The 26168-nt window shown below is 45.9% G+C and overlaps 1 protein-coding gene across 6 annotated transcripts in view; it reads left to right on the top strand.

Annotated features, from left to right (window-relative positions):
* Window positions 1–26168, top strand: part of DNAH9 (dynein axonemal heavy chain 9) — a 199429-nt gene that overhangs the window by 60144 nt on the left and 113117 nt on the right. For 5 of the 6 annotated variants that reach the window (XM_068654543.1, XM_068654540.1, XM_068654541.1 and 2 more), the window contains 9 exons: window positions 4260–4433; window positions 5189–5396; window positions 8754–8919; window positions 9961–10063; window positions 11227–11466; window positions 18814–18975; window positions 19764–19960; window positions 20675–20837; window positions 24625–24748. In XM_068654543.1, coding sequence (XP_068510644.1) covers window positions 4260–4433; window positions 5189–5396; window positions 8754–8919; window positions 9961–10063; window positions 11227–11466; window positions 18814–18975; window positions 19764–19960; window positions 20675–20837; window positions 24625–24748 — 1537 coding nt within the window. Of the gene's footprint in view, window positions 1–4259; window positions 4434–5188; window positions 5397–8753; window positions 8920–9960; window positions 10064–11226; window positions 11467–18813; window positions 18976–19763; window positions 19961–20674; window positions 20838–24624; window positions 24749–26168 lie in introns of those variants that run through there. The other variant, XM_068654546.1, reaches the window with a different exon arrangement.

The raw sequence follows: 26168 nt of genomic DNA on the forward strand, positions 1-26168 counted from the left end.
CTTATTGAGACATGTTTCACTGGGGAGAAACATGAAGTTAATTTATAGAGGCATGTGGATATGTATAACGTGATCAAATTAAGGCTGATTTATCAGATGAATATATCAGTGGGGCAGTCTTGATCATCAGATTGTGCAGATAGGCATTACATTATGCAACACAAACCAGATGGTGCTTTGCCACCACTGGCTTTTATTAAAAATAGGTTTACATCAGGAATCAGTTGTCCTCAATTTGTGATAAAAGCGTGTAAGAAAGAGATGTGGTCAATGGGGCAGGATGGGGATTACAGGTGTCCATTTAAGTGGAAGTAGACAGTAGACAGTTGAGGTACTCTTTGCTTGGAGCATCTTTTTGCTTGGAGAGCCTGTGGGGCTGTTAGAGAAGCTCAAAAGTTTGGTGCCCTTTGGGTACTGAAGTCTTCGATCTGGCCAGAAGTGTTATATGGCTGTTGAGCATCTGTGCAAATCATACACGAAATGTGAAAAAGGGTTCCTCTTTAGAGGTTGTAAGTCTCTCAGGGTCTGGCAAAGGCTCTTCTGACCTTTGTCAGGACCTCTTGTCTCCCTTGTCTCACTTTAATGCAGAAAAGTAGCTGCACAGCCAGTTCTCCTGCTGTCGGGGAGGTTGGGGTTGATGTTTGCAGGCACTTGCCATGAGCTCCCTCAGGGCAGCCGGCTGTTTGGTGTGTTCTGGTGTGAGCTGCTGGGCTCAGACAAGCTACTGAGGGACCGATGTCCACACCCAGGATTACAGTGCTTGAGGACACAACCTAGAGACCAAGATCTTCCTGGTGCAGGAGGGTTAATCAGGCCCTGTATCACCAGTCTTTAACATTCAAAATACACTGGTGTCTGAGAGGTGGAGTAAGACAGGGTACTGCTCTCCATGCCGCTTCCCGCAGTGCATCTATCCTATGGATTAATCACAGCTGTCAGCTTCCAAATCCATCAGCTTGCTTTAGACGGGGTGGGTGTGATCCCTTCAATGATGGTGTTATTATAAGACTGAGTTTTCTCAAGGTCATCATTTAATACTGCACATTTTCAGCCCCTCGTCAGACACTGTCGCTCAAAAAACGGGACAAGCACAGACATTTCCTGCTGAGCTGGAGCACAGCTGCTTTGGTGGGGGCTTTCTTATGGGAACACCATGAGATATTCTATAGACTTGCCCTGGGGAAGCAGGAAAGGATGAAGGGGGATTTATTTTCACCCTGGCTCCCTGTTCTGCCCCATTTCCCAGCTGCGTGGCTCAGCTTGGTGCAGCCTGGCTGTCTCTTGATTTCCAAGTAATTGGAAAAGCTGCTGTTTTTTACAGCTTCCCACTGTTAACAGTAATAATGGACAAGATGATGGTGGGCTGCATGTCCGAGCACCACTGTGACACTGCTGGTGTTGGGGCCACCTTTGGTTCTGTTCCATGGTGTTGTGCCTATGCTTTAATGATGGTTTTGCATCCTCTGGTGGCCTTGATGCCTCCAGGATGGCTTTGTAAACTGGAGAATTTGAGTGTCACTGGTTCAGAAGCAAGCAGGAGAAACATGAGGCACCTAAAGAAGGGTCTAAGAGCGCACATGGTACCTGAAGTCCTGGACTTTGAGTGCCAGGTTGTCAGCAAGTGGCAGAGGGATCAATGTGAGCAGTTGCAATGCCTGTGTCTAGAGTTACGTTGGGCATCTGCTTGAGCTGCTCACTGTGGGTCTGTCCAGTCCCTTCTGGGAATCTGTCTAGTGATTGCATCTCCTCATCAAAGAACACCTCATCCCTAAGTCTAAAGCATGTTATCCTGATGTGGGGGTCTGCTCAGTGCTGGGGGACTGCTATTGAGGGCTCAGAGGTCGAATTCTGATCTTCAGCAGGCCCCTGTTTTGCCTGGACTATGTGGGAGGTCCCTGGAAGGATCTGACACCAAAGCTCTTACCCCAGCTTGGGCAGAGGCCTTGCCATTTGCAGATTTTGCTCAAGTGCTCTCACAGGGTCTCTTTGTATTTTTTCCATGTGCCTCACCAGTGGCCAGGAACAGCTGCTGGACTGCTCATGTTTGCTTCATAGCAAGGAACAGATACATCCAGAAATGATAAGCAGCACAGCCTGAGCTAGACGTGGTGCCTACCTGGACCCTTTAAGTTCTCTTGATGGCTGTGGGAGCCCAGCTTTCCCAGTCCTAGTGGCGGACTTGACCCCTCCATTTCCCATGTGCCTGCTGGGAAATAATCAGCCTCAGTGTTGTCAGTGCAGAGTGATTAAAAAGAAAACAGCAAAACTTGGAAGCACTGCTTTTGCTTGCTCCAGCAGTACAACTGCTGCCTAATCATAGGAGCTTAAGGCTCCTTCAGCAAGCTGGTGGGAGTGCAGTTGTGTGGCAGATGGGTGCCATGTTCCCCACAGCCTAGCTCTTTTGCATCCCAGGATCAGTCTCTGGCATCGCTCTGTGTGGCCCAGCATGGTTTGCAGGTATTTCTGCACTGCCAGGGCCTGGTGGGCCATCAAGCAGCACGCTCTTGCAACCTTTGTGTGGGTTGCAGGAGGAACTGTGCACAGGCACATCAACCCTCCGGGAGATTTGGCTTGGAGGTTGGGCTATGCAGGGCTGCTTTTGATGCTCTGTAAATGTCAGAGCGGAGAGTGTAAGGATACAGCAGTCCGAATGAAGGGAAGTCTGATGAAAAATGATCCAATATAAAATCTGTTTATTGCTCTCCATTGAAGGTGCCCTTCGTGTTGACCTTTTGCTGCTGAAATGTCAGGATAAAGAGTCTGGAAGGCTTCCCGCTTCTCCGCGCTTGTTGGTGGGTAGCGGAGCCTCCGTGTAAAAACAGATGATAGATTTGCCATTTCAAGGCTCTGGAATTAGTGGAAATCCATATAGGGTTTTTATTAAGGAAGCAGTTTAATCTGAAGACTGTTCTGGCAAAGGAGCTAGGGCTGGAGCATCTCCACCAAGCTGCTCTGTGAGGGAAGGCAGGCGGTGCAGCTCAGTGCAGATGCAGGCAGTTTGGATGTGCAAGAGCGAGGGCACCCTTGTGAGAAGGCTTTTAGCACTGAGGCACGTCCCTCAGCTGAAGGCTGCTCTGCCACTGGTGCTGAGGAGTTAGAACAACAGGAGAATGGAGAATTAAAGTTATTCTACCTCTCCGAATAGCACGAGGCTGCAAAATCAGGGATACTAATAACCTGTTTTTAAAATCCTCTTTTTTATTGGTGGATGGTAGCTCAGGGGACTTTACAGCGACTGTTCATTTCATTTCAAACCCGTGTTTCCTGATGGAGGCTTATCAGTCTACAGGCAGTGTGTTGGCAGTCCCAGTTGGGTTTCTGTCCTGGAAAAGCACATTGCATGGCTATGGGGAGGAGAGTCCCATAGATGCCCCAGGAAGACTGTTAAAACTGACTAAATTTTGCATCCAGTATTTCATAGACATCTTTTTAACAGCAACTTTCCATTCCTTCCCCTTCCTGCTTCTCCTCAGGGCAGAATGCTGAAATACCCACTGTTTGCATGGGGATTTGCACAATATCATATAGGAGATCAGTAACAAGAGGGGGAAGCTAAGCACATTTTGCAAGTCCTGAACCAGTGTCAAAAGCAAAAGCATCATCCCAACTCTTGCAAAATTTCAGATGCTCCAAAATCGCCCTGCGTAGAAAGACATAGTGGGGAAAGCCGAGACAGCAGATGCTTCCAGGGCAGTATGGCAGAAATGCAGCAGAGCTGAAGGGGCCTGGTCCCTCTCCGGTGTTTTTGTGTAGTGGTACAATTCTGCTTCTCCAAAAAGCTATAGCTTGAAAAGATGCCAGAAGACAACAACAAAGTATTAACAGACTGACATGATTTATGAGGAAAGGCTTTAGTATGCATGCTTTGACTAACCATGACCACAGATGTAGACGGATGTTGTGTCCTTGTCTGTTGGAAGAAGCAGGCACCAAGAATCAATCAAGTGCTCTGTTTAGTCACAGGCACATATTTCTCTTTTTCAAATTGATCCATCCATTTAATCTCAGACATACCAAGAGTGATCAACACAGAGGATGAATTATTTGGGTGAATAAAAAGGAGTGATGAGAAGAAGTGGAGAAAATGAAAAATTAGGCTTAAGAATAGGAAAAAAGAGTAAGATCGTTAAATTCCACAGTATATTTTAAGGACCAGTCCCCCTTTGGTAGACTCAGACCAGATAACATTCTCCATCACTGATGAGATAGAGAATCTTGATCTTGAGATTAACATATTTTTGTCCCCTCTTGTTTTGCAGCTTGTGGACTACAGAGTGGAATTCAGCAAGTGGTGGGTAGCAGAATTCAAGACTATTAAGTTTCCCTCTCAGGGAACAGTCTTCGACTTTTACATTGATCCCGAAACAAAGAAGTTTGAGCCTTGGTCTAAACTGATTCCCCAGTTTGAATTTGATCCAGAAATGCCATTACAGGTTTGTGAGCAGTGTGTGGCTTTGTCAGGAAGGAATTAATGCATTTTAGTGCTTGTAAGCGGGTGTTCTGATGAAGTATGATGAAAGGTCAAGCATTTCTTAATAAGGATGGATTTCTGCATGAGGTACTACTAATTAACCAGTTTTCTTTGCTGTGTTTTGGTTGTGAAGAGTAGTGTTCCACTGGCCTTTCGGTTATGACCTATGTACATCAGGGGCAGGCTCAGATCCACCCCAATGACCCAGGAGCGGGTGCCAGGGTGCAGGCAGAGGGGTGGATTTGGCCAAGGAGTGTGACCCACAGAAAGAAGTGGGATGTGACACAACGTAGTGACAAAGCCCCCAAGGCGCCATGTTGTCAATCTGTGCCAACCTGAAAATAGGGGTGTTTTTTATGATTTGGACGAAAAAAGAAAGTTTCTGCAGGTAGAGGATTGTGTTTGCCAGGTACGCTTTTCCTTCCTTTTAGACGTGCCAATGGAAACAGATGACTTGAAAAAAGCTGTTACCATTTTAGAAAAACGTCTGTGGGGAGATCCAGATGCTGCTGCCAGCATCCAGCTGTCAAGGTTTCATCTCTGCAGACAGTTCAACTGTAATGGCTGGCAGAAGCTTATCATTCCCCTTCCCGGTGTGATCTAGAAACAGGGGTCTCCTCACCCATTCCTGGCTTTCCCAATTTTTCTTCTCCCCAGAACATGGCTGTGGGATTTGTGGCAGTGATGGGAATCCCTTGCTTGTTATTCCTCTCTCAGGCTTGCCTGGTGCCCACTACTGAGACAGTTCGGCTGCGGTACTTCATGGACAGGCTCCTGGAGCGCCAGCGCCCTGTGATGCTGGTGGGCAATGCGGGCATGGGGAAGTCTGTGCTGGTGGGGGACAAGCTCTCCTCTCTGGACACGGATGTGTACATGGTAAAGAAGGTCCCGTTTAACTACTACACCACCTCTGCCATGCTGCAAGGTGAGGCAACAACTGAGACATGGGATTTCTGCCTGGCAGGGCACCCAGTTCTCATGATTCCAGTGGGGTTTGAAGTGGAGCACTCACTGTGGCACTTGGAGAGGAACCTGTAGGTGTGCTGCCTGTGTGGTTTGTGTGCTCTCTGCTGACAGCGTGAAACCCTGAGCTCACTGGCCCCTGGTTTTGTGGGAGATGATGCTTTCGAACATGCGGATTTGAATTCTGAACACCAATGACTGGTTCAGGGTTGTGCCAAAGTGTGTGCTTAAATCTGCTGCTATTTCACAAAACACACAGCTCGTACTCGACTTGAGGTGTGTCTTTAAGATGCTTCAATTATGCCCATGCAGAATAGGGGAATAGGGTGAGATTCTTGGCTAGTATGCAAACATTCCTTAAGGTGTAATGACAGGAATTGCATCCCAGTTAGCAAAGAGGATGGTGCTAATGGAGACATGCAAGGCTGTAAGCCAGGGATGCTGGCTTTTGGTGCAGTCTCACCTTTTGGCCAGTCTCATAGCCCTGAGCAGGGACATGGCAATAGCCTCCTTTTTCTCCTGTCTGGTCCCCTCTTTCCTTTTCCCCCGATCTGGGGTCTCCATGAAATGCCCTTGAGTTGGTAAATGGGTTGTGCTGTCTATCTGTCCACCTGACTGCCACTGTGGGGGAATGTGTGCTCATTTATTGCTGTGTGGATGGTGCGAGCGTGTGCAGGTGCTGCGATTTATACAGACAGACCTGGCAGTGCATCCCTATTTACTGTGGCCATGAGCTATGGTCTGAGACGGGCACTTTCGTTCTCTATAGAGAAGAGCAAGTCATCTTGCTTGGGAACAAAGACGTGGCTATGAGATTAGCATTGTGAAGCATGATTTATGCTGCTCGGCATGCTTCTCTACTGCTCATTTTTTAGAGTTAATATGTTCCTTTTTTGTGCAGTTTGTCAGTTGGCTGCTTTTTTTTGTGCCCCAGCAGGCACCTCTTTAAATCTGTAAAACATGGGTACAAAGCAGGTTTTTTTGTTTGTTTGTTTGTTTGTTTTATTCTCCTCTTTAAAAAAAGGTAAATCTTAAAGCCAACAATTGCTTAGACAAGGCGCCTGTTGGTGCAGAGATTTATAAGAAGCAGAGCATGGGTCTTTTAGGGACAGCACAGGTACATGCTTCAAACCATCCTTATGGGCCCTGTGGCTCACAAACAGCCATGTCCATAGGGACAAATGGAGCCAGACGTCCTCTCTGCCATGGTCTGGGGCCAACATGGGGGATTTTTTGGTGTGTTTTGACCAAAAGCCACTCTCTATTGCATTTGTTGTTCTGAAGTTTGCTACTCTCCGCTGTTTTGCCTGGACTTGGTCTACTCCTCCGTCTGCTTTGTGCGCTCTTGGACCTCTGCTCCCCCTGGAGATGCTGACCCGTCTTCCATGCACCCTTCCTCCTTTGCTTCTGGGATTCAGATCCTTTCCGCTTTGGATCTGCCTGGAGAAAATTGCAGGAACTCCCTCCCCCCCCACCCAGTTAACAGGCAGCAGGCAGGAGGAATTACACTTGCAAAGCCCCATTTGCAGTGACTGTTTCTTTCAGGTGCCAATTTGAGTATATCAGGATCTTGGAGGAAGAGACGTGGACACTTTATTATTATTGTGAGATATGGCTTCGAATTAAAATGCAACTTTCACGAACATGTCACTTGATCCACAGTAATTACATTTCAGTGTGATGAATCTCCTGCATACTTGTTTAACCTCAAAAAAGGCTGATTTTATATGTTAATTAAGGACTAATTAAATTTAAATTAAATGCTTATTTGAAACACTTAATTTAACTTGCTACCAGAAATCTCAAATATTATGTTTTTATTGAAGGGGGAGAGATACTCCACTGAGGCAAGATTCATCATTTTTCTTAGCACAATTCATTCCTTTGTGCAGCAACTGTCTGTGACAAGAAATCAGCTGAATTTTGAGTAGTGGGAAAGAAAAACTCTCTGAAATGCACTGAAGCAGTAAAAAAAAAAAAAAAAAAAAAAAGTGGTGATTTAAAATATATATAATTCATGGTCTGAAAAAACAGAATATAAATCTCCCTTAATAACTTCTGCACATGATTAAATGCACAGTTTTAACAAGGGGAGTTTTATAAAAGTTCCCGGTCCCATTTACGTTTGCAGGTCCTGTCTAATTACAAAAAATGCTACTTACCGTGCTGCTATATGTCTGTTGACAACCCAGTCTTGTGTACCCGAAACAAATTCTGCCCCCATCTTTGAAAGAGCGGTGAGCCCCCAAGACTGAAGATGCTCTTGAAGTCAGCTCATGGGAGAAAATCCATCACATCTGAGCAGAAGATAACTTCTTCTGTTTGTTTTTCCACTTAGTCAGTAAAGGTTGCTCAGGCTGGAATGAATAGCTATGAAGCATTATGTGCAGCAATACGGGCTGATTTTTATTAAATATCAGCCTGGTGTTGTAAATATTCATTATGTTTTATATTCTACAACATATAACCTCAGCCTCCTGCTAAAACAAAGTAAAATCTTTCAAAACTTTAAAACAAGAAACTTATCTTTGCATCCTTTTCCTTACTCGTGCATGACCTTACTGACAATGGGGTTGTATTTTGGCAGCTCATGTTGGAAATCAGTCTTGTCAAATTATCTGGAGATTTGGGTATTTCTGGGGAGGGCATCAGGGAACTTGTGCATCCTTGGTTAGTAAAATTAACATATTATTTAATTTGTCCTGATGATATCCAGGAATTTGCTCCTCAAATAATGGATTCCTTTTGCCTAAGTGAGGCAAAACACATCTACTTTCACAAAACCAGTGGCATGATATAGGTCAGAATAAACCCAGACAGTAAGATTTAGTTTAAAAAATGATGCAGAAGGGATTCAGAGTCTCAATCTTGCTTTTGTTTGATCTGAAGTAGATACCTTTTGTAGCAGGCTATTAGCTTGCCGTATTTTGTTTGAAATAAGGAACATAGCTTTCTGGTTTGGGTCGATTTGGACCAAAAAGCTGCCCAAAGGTCTCTGCCAGCCCTGTGCAGGGCTCCCAGCAACTCTGCAGACGCAGCTCGGGGGCTGCCACTGTCCTGCTGGTGAACAGCATCCTGCGCCAAGACCAACTGTTCCTCCCAAAAAAGCAGCAACCATGTCTCCTTGTGCCAGCTGTGGGGGGCCTGGGGCTTTCCCCTTTGCTGTGAGAGCAGTCCTGCCCATCCTGTGCACTGCTCGGCTCCTTGGGGATGATGCAGCTGCACGCAGCACAACATGGAGCTGGGGTGGGAAGCTGTTTTTTGTTGTGCTGACATGAACCCTCTGTTAGTTTAACTTTGCATCTCTGCCTCCATACAGGTGTGCTTGAGAAGCCTCTGGATAAAAAGGCTGGCAAAAATTACGGCCCTCCGGGTACGAAGAAGCTCATCTATTTCATCGATGACATGAACATGCCAGAAGTGGATCCTTATGGGACAGTGCAGCCCCATACACTCATCAGGCAGCACCTGGACTATGGTCACTGGTAGGAGGCTGCTTGGGCTGCATCATCCAAGAACTTTTTGTTCAGCTCCAGTCTTTGGGATGAAGTTGAAGTACAGTTCTCCCTTTCTGGCCTGCTTTTGCCATTTCATATTTCTGGGGTTGGAGGCTGATGGGGACACAGTCAGGTCTTTTCCTCTTCCCCAGCAAAGCAACTCACTTGCTCCCAGCCTGGTTGAGAGGTGCTTTGCTCTGCTCCTGGCATGCTTTGGGGCTGTGGTCTTGATGCAGAGCCTACAAGAGGAGTGCGATGCTGTGCTTCGATGCCCTGCAACACTGAGATCAGGGGAAGGCAGTGGATCTGGCCTCTGCTGGGATGCAGCCTCCCTGCTGAGCCCCTGCTGTGCACACCTGATGTTTTCAGGCAGGCAGCAGCAAACAAGTGTTTTCTAGGCAGAAGTAATTTGAAGAAGAATAAGTAATGGGGCTTGGGCAGGAGATGGGTGCATTTTACATGGTAGCTGGTAGCGCTATGAGGGACAGGAGTATTCTCATCTCTCTACATGGGGAATACCGGGCAGGGAGGTGCAGCAGCATCCAGCTTCTTAGCCATGTGTGCACCTGAGCTTGACCAAAAGCTTTCTTGGTATGAAGACAGGCAGAAATTCAGGACTTCCTGGGTATAGAGACAGGCAGAAGTTTGGGGCCATGGGTGTGGGTGAAGCAGGAGCGGGACAGAGAGACATTTCTGCTGGTTGCACAGGTCAGAGTGCTGGTGGCACACAGGATGCAGTGTGGCCCCTCCTGGGCATGTCTGGGTTTTCAGCCCACAGTCTTAGCAGTGCCCATAGGATGTCACACACTTGAGGGCTTTGCTCAGAACTTCTTATCAACTAATAAATATTAGCTACAGGTTGTTGAAGCTGAAAGATTTCCAAAAAGAGAGCAGGACTCCTGTGTGTCCCAGGACAAGGCTGGACACTGCCTTGGCAAGGTGCAGGGTTGGACCTCCAGCTTCACTGCAGCACTGAAGCCAATCTGGACTTCAGCAGTCACCCAGCTGCTGCTTTTGTTTTGCCCAAAGGTACGACAGGACCAAGCTGTCGCTGAAGGAGGTCACAAATGTGCAGTATGTATCATGCATGAACCCGACTGCTGGCAGCTTCACTATCAACCCACGTCTGCAGGTAAAGCCCTGTTCAGGGTCACGCACATCGCTGATTTTATTTCAGAGTGGGTTATTTAAGCGTGAAGCCAGAGGAAAACCAGTGGCAGGTGCTGCTTTTGTTTTATCAGCAGGAATTGCATGTTTCAGTGGGGTGACCATAAATCATAGTAGTAAGAGATCTTGCTCCCTTTTTGTTTTTCCTCACGTTCTGCTGCTCCGTCAGAGGAAGCAGTCACAGGTTGCCAGCCAACTTAGCACCTACTTTTGGGACGGTGTTCTGGTTTGTACAGATTTCACCTTCATTAGCTAGTATTTACCTCTGGAGCATAGCTCATTAAATCCTTTTGGTTTCTAAAATTTCTGATGGAGCTGGCGGTATATTCTCATTAAAAAGAAAAGAAAAAAAAGGGAAAAAAGATACATGACCAAGCGTATTGATTTTTGGGAGCAGAGAGACTTGACCTTATTGGTAATATTCAGTACCGATGTTATTTAACCCTCCCTCTGAGGCAGGAGGCGTCAGTGGCAGCCTGTGGCAGGGGGCAGAGACTGATGGAGGTGGCCTGGCTGTGCCCTGTGCCTGCAGATGAAGCACTGAGTGGTTCCTGTGGACCACTGTGGGACACAAACAGCAAGCAGAGGGACAGTGCACTTTCCAGCAGTATCACAGTTTCTTGGAGAAGCTTCATGACCAGAGTCAGCCTAAGCCATTGTTCCTTTTAGCTGCTCTGTGATGTTAATAGGAAGCAGCCCGTGGCCAGGGGCTGTGTTTGGTAAATCAGATGAAGCCAGGAAAGTCAAGGCTCAGGGAAGCAGGCTCAGAGTGAGGAGGTGAATCCAAATGGGCTGCTAAAAATAAACACCTTTACTGCTAGGTTTGTAGGGCTGTAACAAAAGTTCAGGTGAAGTCTATTGAATTTGAAGCACTGAAACACAGTGTTTGAGAAGTGACTAGGCTCTATTGGCAGATGGTGAGACCATCAGATGAACTGAACTTCTCACCTAATAGCTGTGAAATGCAGTTGAAAATCTCTCATTCAGAGTGCAAGAAAGAAGTCACTTGCCAGTTTTTATCCGGAAATGGCCTTGTTCTGGGTGGACAGAAAGTCCCCAAGTGCCTTTTGATGGAGAGGTGGTTGCCCAGCTCTCTGACTTTTCCATCTCTTCCTTTCTTTTCCTCAGCGTCACTTCTGTGTCTTCGCCCTCTCCATCCCTGGGCAGGATGCCTTGTCCAGGATCTACAGCACCATCTTAATGCAGCACCTGACGAGTGGGAATTTTTCAGGGGCTGTGCAAAAATCAGCTCAGCAGCTGATCTCTCTGGCCCTGGGCCTGCACCAGAGAGTAGCTGCTACTTTTCTGCCGACGGCTATCAAGTTCCACTACATTTTCAACCTGAGAGACTTCTCCAATATCTTCCAAGTAAGTGCAGTTGTCACTGGAGTTGGGTTTGCCTTTGTAAGTCTCAGTTCTACTTGTGGGGGCATTAATAGCCCTGCCCCGCTACGGAAAGTGTTCTTATTGCACTGAAGCAGGTGGAGAATATTTAGTGGGCTACTGACTGTGCAGACGGGGGAACAGTAACTATCTCAGCTGCCCTGGCTGGGCCCAGTACCGCATGTGAGTCTATACTGGCACATCCTTATATTTTCTCAATGTTCAGGTACTCAGCACATGCATGATGGATGACATTTAAAGAGCTGATAAATAACTCAGTTGAAAGTCAGATCACAGCTACTGAAACTGAGTTACCACCAGCACCAGTTCTCAACCAAGTAGAAGTTTCCAATCTCAGTTGTTTGGCTTTAGAGATGTTTTCTTCTAACAGTGATAGATTTTTTTTTTTTCTAAAATCTCATACTTTGAAGCAGTATGAGGGCTCAAAGAGCCTTTTGGAGCTTAAGATTGATTAATAAAGTTGGAGAAAGTTGTCAGCAGCAAAATTAAGAGGTTCAAATCATCCCAACCTGTTGTACAACCCCAGTTTGTAATTTGTTCTGTCCTTGTTAATGTTTATTTTACTTAGTAAGTAATAAAGGTTCAATGCCTTCTGGTCTGGTCTGTTAGGCTGGAGTTGCAGGAATGACAAGCAATGGAAATCTAAGAACAGGAACTTGAAAAAGTTAATAACCCTATTATATGAAGGAGGAATCATCACCAGTCTATGGCTTTGGGTGTGGGTCATTTAAAGTCCTGGTTTCTAGTTAACCTATGCTTTGAGAAGCAGAGAGAGAGAGAAAGGAAGCATTTAGATGGGAAAATTTAAACTGTGGTCTGTTTGAAAGGTGTTAAAGTTTTGGGATATTTGAAAACATCCTGTCACATCTAGATGCCCGGACTCTGGGGTAGGGACAGTGATAGGAACTTAGGTGGCTTTTAGTTTCTCACATAGCTGCTGGAGGAGGGGAATCTGGCTTCTTGGTTTTGTATTTATTTTGTATTTATTTATATGGTAGTTCCGTTTTTCTTGAAGTCCTTTGTTATGGTATTTGCTCTCTATATTTTCTTACCTTAAGTATTTTAAGTTTTTTGAGAACTACTGATTTCATGCTTAGCTCCGCTGGAACACAGTTTTATTCCTGAAAGTGAGTGTGAAAGAAGTTCTGGATTCTGGGGGTGCATTTCCATGTGCTCCATTCATTATATCTTCACAGACTTACAGTTAGTTCTGAAATGACCTTTGGAGGTCTCTTGTCCAGCCACCTGCTCACGCAGGGCCAACTTCAAAGTTCCTGACACTGAAGATCACACAACTTCCTTGGTTCTTGCTGTACTGTTAAGCTCACTCTGTTGTGTAGCTTATATATATTTACTTTAATCAGAATTTCCTTTGCTGCAATTTGTGCTTGTTGCCTATAATCCTTTTGCCATGTACCTCCAAAAAAAATAAGGCTCAGTCTTCCTCATTATGACTACCTCACTAGGTAATCATACATGGCAGTAAGATTCCCCTTTACCTTTTCCCTTTCCTGAACAAACTCATTTTTCTGTGGATTGAACTTCCCACAGCTTTTCTCCAGCCTGTCAAGGTCCCTCTCTTTGAGGTAATAACCTGTCTGCTCAGTCAGTGCCATCTGCAGATGAGTGTGGTCTGTCCCACTGCCCTGGTCACGGAGGAAGATGTTATTGCCCCAGTACCAACCCCTGAGGAACACTGTTGGTAGTTGGCCTCCAGTTAGACTTAACAACATTGTCCTTTGAGCCAGTTCTCCACCCATCTTGCTGTCTACCCATCTGGTCTGTGTTTTCATAGAATCCTTGATGTGATGACATCTGAAAACAAAATAAAAACCTACCACCAATAAAGAAAAACAGGGTCATCTGAGTTTCCTTACCCTTTGGGAAGAGAGAGAATCAGTGAATGTGAAGTTTGTAGGTCAGTGTGTAATGCCTTTTTCAAATTCCTTTTAATCCCAGACAAACAATCAAACACGGAATGTGTAATAGCTGCATATATAAAAGGCATTTGGGGATTTCTGTTATACCAGCTATGCTGTAATTATACACACAGCCGATGATAACTGTTAAAGGCACAAAACATATGCAAATTGCAGCTCTGGAGGAGTCAACCCTTGGAACGTGCTGCCTCTGTACTGTGTTATTGAAGGTTCTGCACAGGTCGTTAGCAACAGCTCCATTTACAATCTGTCCAATGGCTCTGTCATTATCATACCATATTAGATATTAATACAGTACCTAAACATTTAAGTAGGGCCTTGCAAGCCCAGCTTGATTCCCTTGTCAAAACTGCCTGACAGCTCTTATGACAAGGAGTCCTATGCTAATTGTCTCATTACAAAAGGCTTAAAGAACCTGCACCTTAATTGCTGCAGCTAATGAAGAACGAATGAGTTTGAACCTAGTATGCATTTCAGTGTTACACACACACACACAAAAAGGAAGACTACCCAAAAGCAACAGTCAGCAGTAATTCCTTCTGACAGACAGATACAGGAACTTGTTGCTTTCATGTTTGCCCTTCTTCACCCACCAGCACCTGGCCTGCTCTGATCAGGCTGATGTCTGCTTTCCTCAGTACGAGGGTTCAGCTGTAGGTGACTCTAGAAGGTATTCACTACAAATGACAGCAGAATATCACAGAGGTCTGGCTAGGCAAATAAAACTTGGTGAAACCGAAGGGAAAAGAGCTGCTTATAAACCCAGGGGTTGAAGGCTTGGCTGGGAGTGGTGGGTTGACTTCACCAAGCAAAGTTCGCATTTGTCCTGACTAAGCTGAAATGTCCATTTCTTGGGATGTGAGCATCTTAGGTGGAATTCCTCTTTGCCTGGCTAGTCAGCAGAGGGAAATGTGCTTTTTTGTGTGTCGATCAAGGTCAACTCATCCTGGGAGAAAAGAGTGGAAGAGCTCAGATGAACTCTGGTTCTGAAGTACCCTCTTCATCAGTGGTGAAAGGAGTCTGAGGTGACTGTTCTGCTGTCAGACATTGACACTGTGCAGATCTAAGGAGGGTACTGGCTCCAGATCGAGACGCTCAGCTTCAGAGCTGTGAGGATAACTAGGTTCATGCCAGGCTGGGGAGTGCAGCCCACTTCCCTCAGCCGGGGGCACAGGTGTGGTTTCACTTGGTTGCCCCAGTGTGGGTGTCTGTTGCTTTCTGAAATGTCAGGGAACCCCAGGGTTCTGGGGTGTCTTCCTGTGTTGTTTCAGCCAAGCCCATGTGGATGTCTTGCCTGAACCATTCCGGGAGAGGAGAGACTGGAAATCACTGAACCTGATGAGTCTTTGGGTTCATCATCATTACCTGTAGCTTTCCCTATGTAGCAGGTCCTGGCTGTGGTTGAAACTTTGCCTTGCCTTTCTGTGGTGCCTTTTCTTGCCTCTGGGTCCTACCTTGCACTGCAGAGTTAAATTGATTGATACGGTTGAGGCAATTTACCCTTGATTAAAGAAGACAGGTCTATGCAGTGACAGTGTGGTGGATTATGCTTTTTAAAAATATATTCCCTGCTGGCTCACACCAGAGGAAGCTTTGTTGCTGTCTTTCTTTACATCTGAAAGGGTTACCATGGTATTATGCTCTAAATTATATCTGTCATCTCTAAAATAATCATAGACTCAGCAGGGTTGTATTTTGCTTTTTATTCCCATTTACAACAAGATTTCCAGGAGCATGTCACATTAAGATCCACGGCAGTTGAGAAGAGACGGCATCTCCCAGCCTGGCTGCACGATGACAGTGGTGGTTCCAGCGTGCCTAGCTCCTCTGCACAGGCCCTAGCAGCTGGCAGACTTCACTCTCCTCGGCACGAGGGAGGGATCTTCATACATACCCATAACTGAATTTGCTGAAGCTTCAGCCTCACGAGCACCAAAATGCACCTTACACATGGTCTGCTGGTGCATGCTGTGGTAGCCAGAGAGCGGAGACAGCAGAGGCTGTGAGACCAGTGCAGGGTTGGTGGTGGCACCTTTGTGTTTTTCCTCAGGCTGGCACAGCTGTGGGCCTGACTTACCTTTGGGCTTGGTCAGGATCTGGTCATCTGGGCCCACATTTGCGATGCTGAAAATTTTGCTTTGCCAAACTATCTCAGATGCTCATTTGTCTATCAGTGTGCTCTGAGCTGGTCTGGTTTCAGAGCTTCCCTCCCCTTCTGTCTTGCCTTCTGTCATTTCTATTCGTAGGAGAGATCCAGACTCCTGCAGGTGCTTATGCGTTATTCCATCAAATGCAGCATCACAGTATAAGGTGAAAATGGAGTGGTTAGGGTTTGTCAGTCCTCCCTGGTTAACATGCTTAGAAATTGGTACAGTACCTTTAAATAGGACTCTGGATTGAAGGCTAACATCCTCTTTATTAATGTCATGTTCATCACTGTTTTCGTGTCAGAGCTGTAACACGACAGTGCCGAGGCTGCCCCAGGAGCCCCAAGAGTAACGGCAGGAAGGGAGGCGGGCAGGGTGCTTAGCCCAACAGTGCAGGATGGCTGGAAAGGGGTAACTGTGCTGCACAAGTTGTTATTTTAAACGTTATTGAGGTTGCAAAGGGAAAAAGTAATTTAATTTTTATTTATTTATTTATTTATTTTACCTTTTCATACCTGAGAGAACTTGTGCTTTGTCACCTTCTGATCCATGGAGCATGTTAGCTCTCTCTTCACACTCACCTCTGTGCTTTCCCTGCCTCCAGCTCCAAGCCCAGCTGGCAGAGGCTGAGCTGCACGTCCTGGTGCTTCACTCCCCTCTCTTGGTTGCAGGTTGCTATATTAGCAGCAATTCACCCTGCTGGCAGGCAGCATTACAGGATGCAAAGTTGAAGAAGTGCAAAGAATTAACCTCTTGGCAAACACAGTGTCTAGACTTCATGTTACATTTATTTGCACCCTGATTTCTGGACAGCTGTTGTAGTCTTCTGGGTTTTGCAAGAATGGCTCAAATGTCTCTGGTGCTGATATTTTTATTTTTATTTTAAATCAAACATTCAGGTTCCCTATGCATGTGGGTTTTATTGTGTCCTAAATAGGAATATGCAAACAAATGCTTTGACTTACCCAAGGTCGTCCTGTACATGCAGAGCCCTCTTCTGCTTCTATTTAGGCTGTCTATGTGCAATCTATTTCCGTGTAAAGATGAAGCATGCATACCTCTGAGACCAAGGAAAGCTTCTGAAAGTTTGGGTAAACTGATGGTAGTGGAGGGTTACAACTCGAGAGGTGGCTGGAGGGTGAATGTGCTAGATGGTTTCTGGAGACCATTCCTGGATGGAAGGTGGTGCTAACACTGGGTTTGAGATGAGTGTGTGTGCTTGCACTCATTAGTGGAGCTGCAGTGGGTATTGTCCTGCCCCAGCCCTGGGTGGCCAACTGCCCAGAAGAGCTGACGTTGTGAAGCACAAGCTGACCGATGCTTGTCACTGCTTGCAGAGCTTTGATGGGTAGCAGAAATACCTCAACACTTCCCTCAACGCAGCCATGGTGAGTGCAGAGCACACCAGGGACAGGACATGTTCCCTGGCAGGCTGAAGGAATCACACATGCCGTTTGCTCTTCTTTTCATGGAGATTGTGGAAGGAGACGAGTCACAGGTGGGGGTCAGGCCCTGCCCTGCAGAGCCGTGCCAGCCTGTCTCCTCAGCTGCGGTGGGCATGGTGATGCCTGACAGAAACATGGCAGATGAGTCGTGCTGGGATGATTAGCATATTTCCTGTTTCCATGCCAAATGCGCATCATCTCCTGGGGTGATTATTAAGCTTGTGAGGAGCCTGTCATTCTGGATTACCACATAATAAATCCTCATGGGATCGGTCTCAGCTGGAGGGTGGCTCTTACCCTGCAGCCCATCCCTGCACTCCTTTGCAAGGTGCTGGGTGAACCCTTAGACCCTGATGGCACAGTTGGTCCTCTGAGCAAAAGCCTGTTCTGCTGTTTTGCTGTCTTATTTTGGATGTTGGGATATTTGGTATGGTTGCCTAGAGAAGTCTCCACATGGTGGAAGGAAATTCCTAACCACTTTCTCGCCATTCTGTTCAGGAGCAGGAGCTGAAAGGTTTGGCTGAGGACTCAGCGGCCAGATGGGTAAAACTTACATTGGCATGGCAAACAGCAGTTATCCTTTCTTACACCATGTTGGCACCACATCCAGCACAAACACAGTGACCCACAACCACGCATCCACCATGGCCCGGCTATAGGCTCTGTGGCACCTGGGGGAGGCTCAGCCTTGTGTGCAGAGCATCCCCATCGCAGTTTGGGGTTGCAACTGGTCGTGCTGGAAGAGACTGGCAGCACTGATTTCCAAAATGAGGAAAGGGGAGATGTTTGGCCATTAAATTAATAAATTCATTAAAGATTAGTGAACTGTGGGTTTTCTTCCCTCTTAAGTAGCCTTATGTGTGCTTGCATAAATACCACAACATCTTTTGTGGCTTGAAGTGTCTTTAGAGAGACTGAGTGGTTTTAATCTTAGTTTTAATCAGTTTAGGACCTGAGAGGTTACACCTTAGCCCTTTCTCTTGCCGAGTTGTCAGCAGTTCTATCACTCATTTTGTTTCTGAAATAAATAAAATAACAATTTGGCAGCTGTAATGACAAATATGAAACCCAAATGATTTGAGCCATGGGCCAGTGGGAACGAGAGGGAATGCTTTACATTGCTTCTAATGCATTTTATATTTTATGTATAAATAATTAGATGTTAGAAATAAAAGCTGTCTATTTAATTCATGCTGTTGAAAGCCTTGTGTGCTGTTAATAGGCTTAGTTATAGGAGACACCTCTTTGAAATATAATTCTTTTATGCATTTTAATAGAGTTCATGGTAAACATACTGTGATAAGCAGACAGCAACTAATATTTCCTGTTGGCAGAATGCACATGATTAAAATTAATTGATTTTTAAAAAATCGTCACCACTAACATTTCGGAATGAATTTTTGCTCTTGAAAAAGCACCCATAGCATGGTGTGAGGGTGCAGAGGGACCCACGTCTGGACTGGCAGCTGGCTCTCTGTCTTCTCGGATGCTGAGATCAGGATCACCAACACAGCCAGGCTGCACTGAGCATCCTGTTCTGGATTATTAAAATGAATGTAACCAATATAAAACGATTTGGGAAATTTCGGGTAATAAAGTGCACATTCTCTAGGGGCTTATTCAGAAGTTCGATGGCAGTTCACTGTAATAGCTCTGCATTTGTAGTTCTGCAGCCCCGTTTTACTGTGGTAGCCTGGATGCTGGGGTTGGTCCCTCAGGTTTTGGGGGGTTTCTGTTAGTTTTGTTTTGTTTCTTTTTGGCTATTTCTGCTCCCCGCAGGGCCTTCTGTTCTCTACCCCTGAATGTCTGAAGCAACCGCAAGACCTAGTGAAGCTCTACTTGCATGAGTCAAACCGGGTGTACCGTGATAAGATGGTTGAAGAAAAGGATTATGGTACCTTTGATAAAATCCAGCTGGAGGTGGTGAAGAAATTCTATGATGTAAGTGTTGAGGTTCATGACTCTGATAACATAACACGCTCACAGTCAAGGTCCTTGGGAGAACAGAGCTTGACTCGAGACCTGCCCAGGTCTCACTTGCCTGGAGGGCAATGCTTTTGATGGGAACCCAGGAGCAAATTTTCTGCACCATATGCTGGACTGCTGATGTTGTGATATAAGTAAATGATGCATTCCATAAGGGTGTTGGGAAGAGGACATTTGGGCTCTGTGAATTAATTTAATTGCTTTATTTAAGTTCTTTGAGTCTCTCATGGCAAAAGCAGGAGAAGGGTCAGATCCCCTTTCAACAGGAGCAAAAGGGGTATGCAGGCCTCTCTGCTTTTCCTCTCTCCAAAATAACCTTTCAAATGAAAGCTCTAGATGTGTTTTCCTTTAGACTGGTGCAGCAGTGCTGCTATAGGAATTACACGGGTATCACTGAAGTGATAAGTAGTGCAGACAGTTCTTTTTCCTCCAGATGTTATCATCATCCACGCATAGCCTAATGTTATGGCTATTGCTGCAGACCTTTTCATGTGGCCACATTCTCTTATGACAATGGGTTGCATTTTTATGCCTCACAAAAGGTTGTGAGCAAAGGATGTCAATATCGGGGCTTTTTTCTTTCCTCCGTTTCCCTCTTGCCTCTCTTCCGCCTCTTCCAATGCACAGGTACAACTATAAAGGTATTTTCTGGAGCACTGCTATTTTACTTGGAAAGGTGGCATAGAGCTACAGAGTTTTTTCTGGTGCTTATTTATACATGCATGTATATGTTTCTTTGACAGGACATTGAGGAGACTTTAGAGCAGACAAAGCGAATGAATGTTTATTGCCATTTTGCTAAAGGCATTGGCGAACCCAGCTATAGGCCTGTTCCAACCTGGGAAGAGCTCAACCAGATCCTTGTGGAAGCCATGGACAACTACAATGAAGTCAATGCTGCCATGAACCTGGTACTATTTGAGGATGCCATGTGCCACGTGTAAGGGGATTTTCTGGCTTGATAATCTCATTTTAGCATTTATATGCATAGGTTGCTTCCATAGAGTTGTAGGCACCTGTAGTTATAGCTGATGGAGCTGGAGGTGTGCAGAAGCTTCATTTCCCCACATGACACGTACTGCACAAATACTGCACTACTTCTCTAGCTGGCGTTTGGAGGGCACTTCTGAAATCATGAGGGTGACTGGGGCTGTGAGATGCAGGTATTGCATGCTGGTTGTTATTTTAGACATATACAAATAGGTTTTATTGCATAGCAGGACCCCCCTCATCTGAATGTGGACCCTAAATATTTTGTGAAAGGAAACCTGTGGAGAGTTGCATTAGATCCTTGAATTTTGTTCTCGGTCATTTGCACATCTGTGTAATGTATTTCCTTCTCCTTTCCTTTCCTTATTGCAAAGATGGCCAGGCCTTCATCTTAAATGATTTCTGTCCAGTAGGACTTGGCAGGTGGAATAAGAATTGGACAGAGTCCAAATTGCCACCAAACTATTTTTTCATCAGCCGTGTCCTTTATATAGGTCTCAGCGGAGATCAGGATTGATTGCTGACATGTCTCTTGGAGTGACATTTTTCATCCCATTCAGAATACAATTTCTTAGTGAACAAAATATATATAGAAAAGCACCAGGCAGAGAAAAAAAAAGAAAAATACTGATATTAATGAGACATTTTGTATGCTGCAATTTAGTTGCCGCATCAACCGTATCCTGGAGTCCCCCAGAGGAAATGCGCTCTTGGTTGGTGTGGGTGGAAGTGGCAAGCAGAGCCTGACCAGGCTGGCAGCCTTCATCAGCTCTCTGGAGGTTTTCCAGATCACTTTGAGGAAAGGCTACGGGATCCCTGACCTAAAGGTAGGTGGCTTTTAAGGCTGAGGTAGGGAAAAGGAATTAAAAAGCAGAATTTGTTCTGAAAACTTTGTCCTGCTTAATACTGAGTAACACTGGTGTGAAGATACAAAAGCTCCAGCCATGATATTGCACTGCAGAGAGGAGTAATCTTTGCAAAATATCTCGCTGAAGCGTGTCTACACGGGCTGACCTGAAGTCCTCCGCTGTTCCTCTGAGCTGACCAGGACTGACAATGCTTCAGCCCAAGATTTCATGTGGGCAGTGGGCAATATTAAGAATGCAGCAGAAAAGTTCAGATTATTGATTATAATTAAAACAAGGCATAGTAATTAGCTGATATGTGTCTGTTGTGGAGTGATTTGGAGGTGAAAAAGGAGCAGGAGAGAGAAGTAGAGATCACAAATCATACTCAGTTCTTCATCTGGCATTTTAGGTAAGGGAAGGACTGAGTAGGCAGTGGGTGGCTCACTACAGAGAAGATGTGGTGTGCTTATGTTTATGCACAGACTAATGAGCTTAAGAGTTATAAACCAACATTTAAAAGTATCACTGAAATGGTTTAGAAATACATTGTCTACTGGCAAAAGAACTCTCCTTAAAAATGTTGTAAAAATTAAAATCACAATAACTCCAGTCCATTCTGTCTGGGAGACAGGATCTTGGGTTCCATCCCCATCACAGCCAGGATGGGAGGTCTCAGTGTAGCAAGTGCCATTGGCAAAGCCTGGAGCACAACTGGTGTCTTCCTGTCCTTAACCCAGGCTTTCCCAGTTGCTTACAATTTTTCTCAGTTCTGCAAACAGGATCTGATTAGTTCTGGCCTTTTCTGCCATCAGACTGGGGCTCTCACCTCTACCTGCACGCTTCCAGCTCTTGGTTTCCTGGTCAGCAGCATTAGGTTTTTGAAACGTCACTAACTCGACCCTGGAGGGAGAAGAAAGAGTCTGGGAAGTGGAGATCTCCCCCCTTGTTGACAAGGGAGTTGTTCAGGAGTGTCTGAGTGGACTCAATGCACACAAATCCATGGATCCTGATGGGATGCATCCACGTGTGCTAAGGGAGTTGGCAGCAGTGATTGCCGAACTGCTCTCTATCATCTTTGAAAGGTCCTGGAGAACATAAGAGGTGCCTGAAGACTGGAGGATATCCAATGTGACTCTTGTCTTCAACAAGGGTAAGAAGGAGGATCCGGGAAACTACAAGCTAGTCAGTCTCACCTCTCTCCCTGGAAAGGTGTTGGAACAGCTTGTTCTGGATGCCAGCTCCAAGCAATTGGAAGAGAAGAAGGTTATGAGGAGTAGTAAGCATGGATTCACCAAGGGGAAGTCATACTCGACCAACCTCATTGCCTTCTATGATGGCATCACCAGCTGGGTAGATGGGGGGAGAGCAGTGGATGTCATCTACCTTGACTTGTAGCAAGGCTTTCGATACTGTCTCCCATGACGTCCTGCTAGCAAAGCTGAGAAAGTGTGGGATAGAGGAATGGACAGTAAGGTGGGTTGAGAACTGTCTGACTGGCCGAGCTCAGAGGGTGGTGATCAGCAGTGCAGAGTCTGGCTGGAGACCTGTGACTAGCGGTGTTCCCCAGGGGTTGGTGCTGGGTCCGGTCTTGTTCAACATCTTCATTGACGACCTTGATGAGGGAATAGTGTCTGCCCTCAGCAAGTACACCGATGACACAAAGCTGGGAGGAGTGGCTGACACGCCAGAAGGCTGTGCTGCCATTCAGCGAGACCTGGACAGGCTGGAGAGATGGGCAGGAAGAAACCAAATGAGGTTTAACAAGAGCAAGTGTAGAGTCCTGCACCTGGGAAGGAACAACCGCATGTACCAGTACAGGCTGGGGGATGACCTGCTGGGGAGGGGCTCTGAGGACAAGGACCTGGGGGTCCTGGTGGACGACAGGGTGACCATGAGCCAGCAGTGTGCCCTGGTGGCCAAAAGGGCCAATGGGATCCTGACGTGCATTAAAAGGAGCGTCAAGGGGGGTGATCCTTCCCCTCTACTCTGCCCTGGTCAGGCCTCACCTGGAGTACTGTGTCCAGTTCTGGGCTCCCCGGTACAAGAAAGACAGGGATCTCCTGGAAAGAGTCCAGTGGAGGGCCACAAAGATGATCCGGGGCCTGGAGCATCTTCCCTGTGAGGAAAGGCCAAGAGACCTGGGGTTGTTCAGCCTGGAGAAGAGAAGACTGAGAGGGGATCTCATCAATGTTTGTAAATACCTGAGGTGTGGGAGACAGAGGGATTTGGCCAACCTCTTTTCAGTGGTCTGCGGGGACAGGACAAGGGGCAGTGGCCACAAGATGGAGCACAGGAAGTTCTGCACCAACATGCGAAAGAACTTCTTCACGGTGAGGGTGACGGAGCACTGGGACAGGCTGCCCAGGGAGGTTGTGGAGTCTCCTTCTCTGGAGATATTTAAGGCCTATCTGGATGCCTACCTGGGCAACCTGCTCTAAGGAACCTGCTTTGGCAGGGGGGTTGGACCTGATGATCTCTTGAGGTCCCTTCCAACCCCTTCAATTCTGTGTGTGTGAACTCTAAATATGGGACTTTGGTATGAGCTGCAGTAGTTGGAAAGTCAGTATTTATACTACAGCAATTGCAGGGCTGTGTCTGTAGTGTCATCATTTTTGTTTTGATAACCTGTGGTTGTACACAAGTTGTTTGTGTTGCACAAGCCTGTCCCACCATCTGTTGGGTATTCTCAACTCTCTTCTATGTTTTCAGGCCCACTCATGGGATTTCCTAGCTCCTACCTGCCTATTTATTTAGGAAACCTGCACTTCCACCTAGAAATATAGATAAATCCCAACAATAATAAACAAGTTTTCAAAGCACCTCAGTGCTACTCTTTCTGTGGAGGTGGAAGGTAATTTGATGTTCCTGTCTCTCTGTATTCATTTTTCAAAGAATTTATGAAAGATGGAGTGTGGTTTTTTTTTCCTCAGCTATGGAGGAGCAAGATGGTGACAGATCACCCTGCTGTTGGCCCCTCCTGCTGTTATAATTAATCTAATCCAAATTTCTTTGTGATGAAAGTTAACAAATGACTCTTTTAGAAGAAGCGTACTTGCTGAATTTCTAAAAGTTCCTGGGGCAGTGGTTGGTGTGCAATTTCAGGCACCCTTGCATGTCTTGTGTCCTGCTTAGAGATGCAGGAAGGAAAGGATGGACTTTGAGCTGAATGATGGTGGTTTTTGCAATTTCACAAGCAACCTGGATTTCAAAAACTCAGTGTCCTTCATTAGCAGGGCACTATTCCCTTAGAAATGTAACAGCTTTTACAGGTGAGCAGGCTGTGCTAACATCTCTGTATCTTGAGTGGGAGAAATTCACAACTGGAAAAATCCTTGCTTGTACAAGGAACCTTCGTCTCTTCCTCACAAACGAACAAAAACATGTTATAACACTTTAGAAAAAATATAAGTTAATTTATTAGTATACTTGTGAAACCAGAGAGATCTACAGCACAGGAATACCAAGAATCAACATTTCCAAGCACTGCTGTCTCTCCTGAGTTCCTGTGGTGCCTTAGCCTCGGTCCAGCCTTACTTGGTAATAAGCCTTGCAGGGATGATAGCAGCAGACACCCTCATGTCCCTGGGAAGGCTCAGCCCTGAAGATGGAGGGTGTCCAAAATACATTTTCATGATAATTAATTGCAATTGCTTCGTTTGCGGGTAATGGGAAGATTCTGATCCTACCTATTGAGGGTGTGGTGCCTAGCCCACTCTTTGCAGGAGGCAGGTGCAACCCTGAAGTCTGCTTGCTTTTCAACCTCCAGGCAGACCTGGCGAACCTGTACCTGAAAGCTGGTGTGAAGAACATAGGCACTGTGTTCCTAATGACTGACATGCAAGTGGCTGACGAGCAGTTCTTGGTGCTGGTAAATGACTTTTTGGCATCAGGTAAGTCTTGTGCTGCTTTTATTTCTCCTCTCCCCTTTTTCAAAGTGGATTTGCTCGTGGTAGTATCTAGCACTCTGGAATATGCTGAAGGGCAATATATGAAGCAAGTTGAGTCAAATTCTAGAGTAGAATTAACACTCAGGTCTCCTCAGTGAGGATGCGCTCTATCAGGTTGATTTTTTTCTTTCTCTGCAGTCTTATACCTAGTTTTTCCCGTACTTCTATGGTATGCTGCCTGTGGATGTTAAGTGATGTCTGTTGTGCTATGGCAATTGAGGACAGAGTCAAAGGAACATATCAACAGAAGTCTGACTGTGCATCCACATGCTAGTAGTCTGATTGCTTCTGGCTAGAACATTTGACTGGAGTATCTGTGAGTCAGTGGATGATGCAGAGCCACCAGATAACCAGGTCTGTGGGTGTCATGTGGCTGCTTATCCTGGTCCAGTCCTTTTCCTCTTCATTTTTTTCTGGATGCATCTAAGTTTTTCAGTTGCTGGTTGCCCGAACAATTGCAGAACAGTCTGTCTCTATGCAAACACCTTGTTTCCATGCAGAATATGGCATGAGTGTGTGCATGTGGGAAGTTCCCATGCATGGGGGAGCATGCAGAGGTGTCACTGTGATAGTGTGAAGTAACCCAGAGAGGGATTATTCCCCAGACTCCCTGTTAAATCACTGCTGTAACTATGTGCCACTTGTTGCCTTATTTATGAGCTGGAGTGGGAAGATACCAGCTGGTTCAGGTGACCTCCATGGATGGTACAGGGTGGAGAGTTGACAGCACAGGAGAGCGTTAGTTTGTATCTCCAGAGTTGACATATGTGGCTATAAATTGGCCAGATGGTTTGAGCAGCAAACAAGTCCTGACTGTGATGAATTCATAACCAGGTGTAATGACAGGATGCTGCGGAGGGTGGCAAGTAGCTCCCGCTGTCTTCATTGCCTACTGTAGGTGACATGAGCATCTCATGAGCATTTCATAAAGCTCTGAAGTGTTCTGCAGCCAAGGGGCAGGACAGCCTTATGTTGGGATGTCAAGGTCATCTTACAGCTCCTTTGAAAGGCATTGTGCTTTTTCTGTGTTTGTTTTGTGGGGAAATGGGGACAGGCTGGAAGGTTCAGTGTCCAAGGCAGCAGCACAGACTTGGAGCCAGACTGAGGAGGTGGCCATGCAGGGACCCTGCCTCTCGATGACATGAGCTGGAGCCATGCAGTGTGCGCTGACTGAGCTGGCTTATTGCTGCTCTCCTTTTATCTGCATGTTTGTTTTTTCTTTCGTTTCACTTATCATCCCTTAAGAAACCAGAAGAAAATACATATTATTATTTTTATTATAAATCAGCAGATTTCTATTAGTATATTTTCCTAGCTTGATTTGTGCTCATATCGATGTATCTCATTCAATAATGATGATTTC

Source organism: Anas acuta, chromosome 18, assembly GCF_963932015.1.
Source record: "Anas acuta chromosome 18, bAnaAcu1.1, whole genome shotgun sequence".
NCBI lineage: Eukaryota > Metazoa > Chordata > Aves > Anseriformes > Anatidae > Anas > Anas acuta.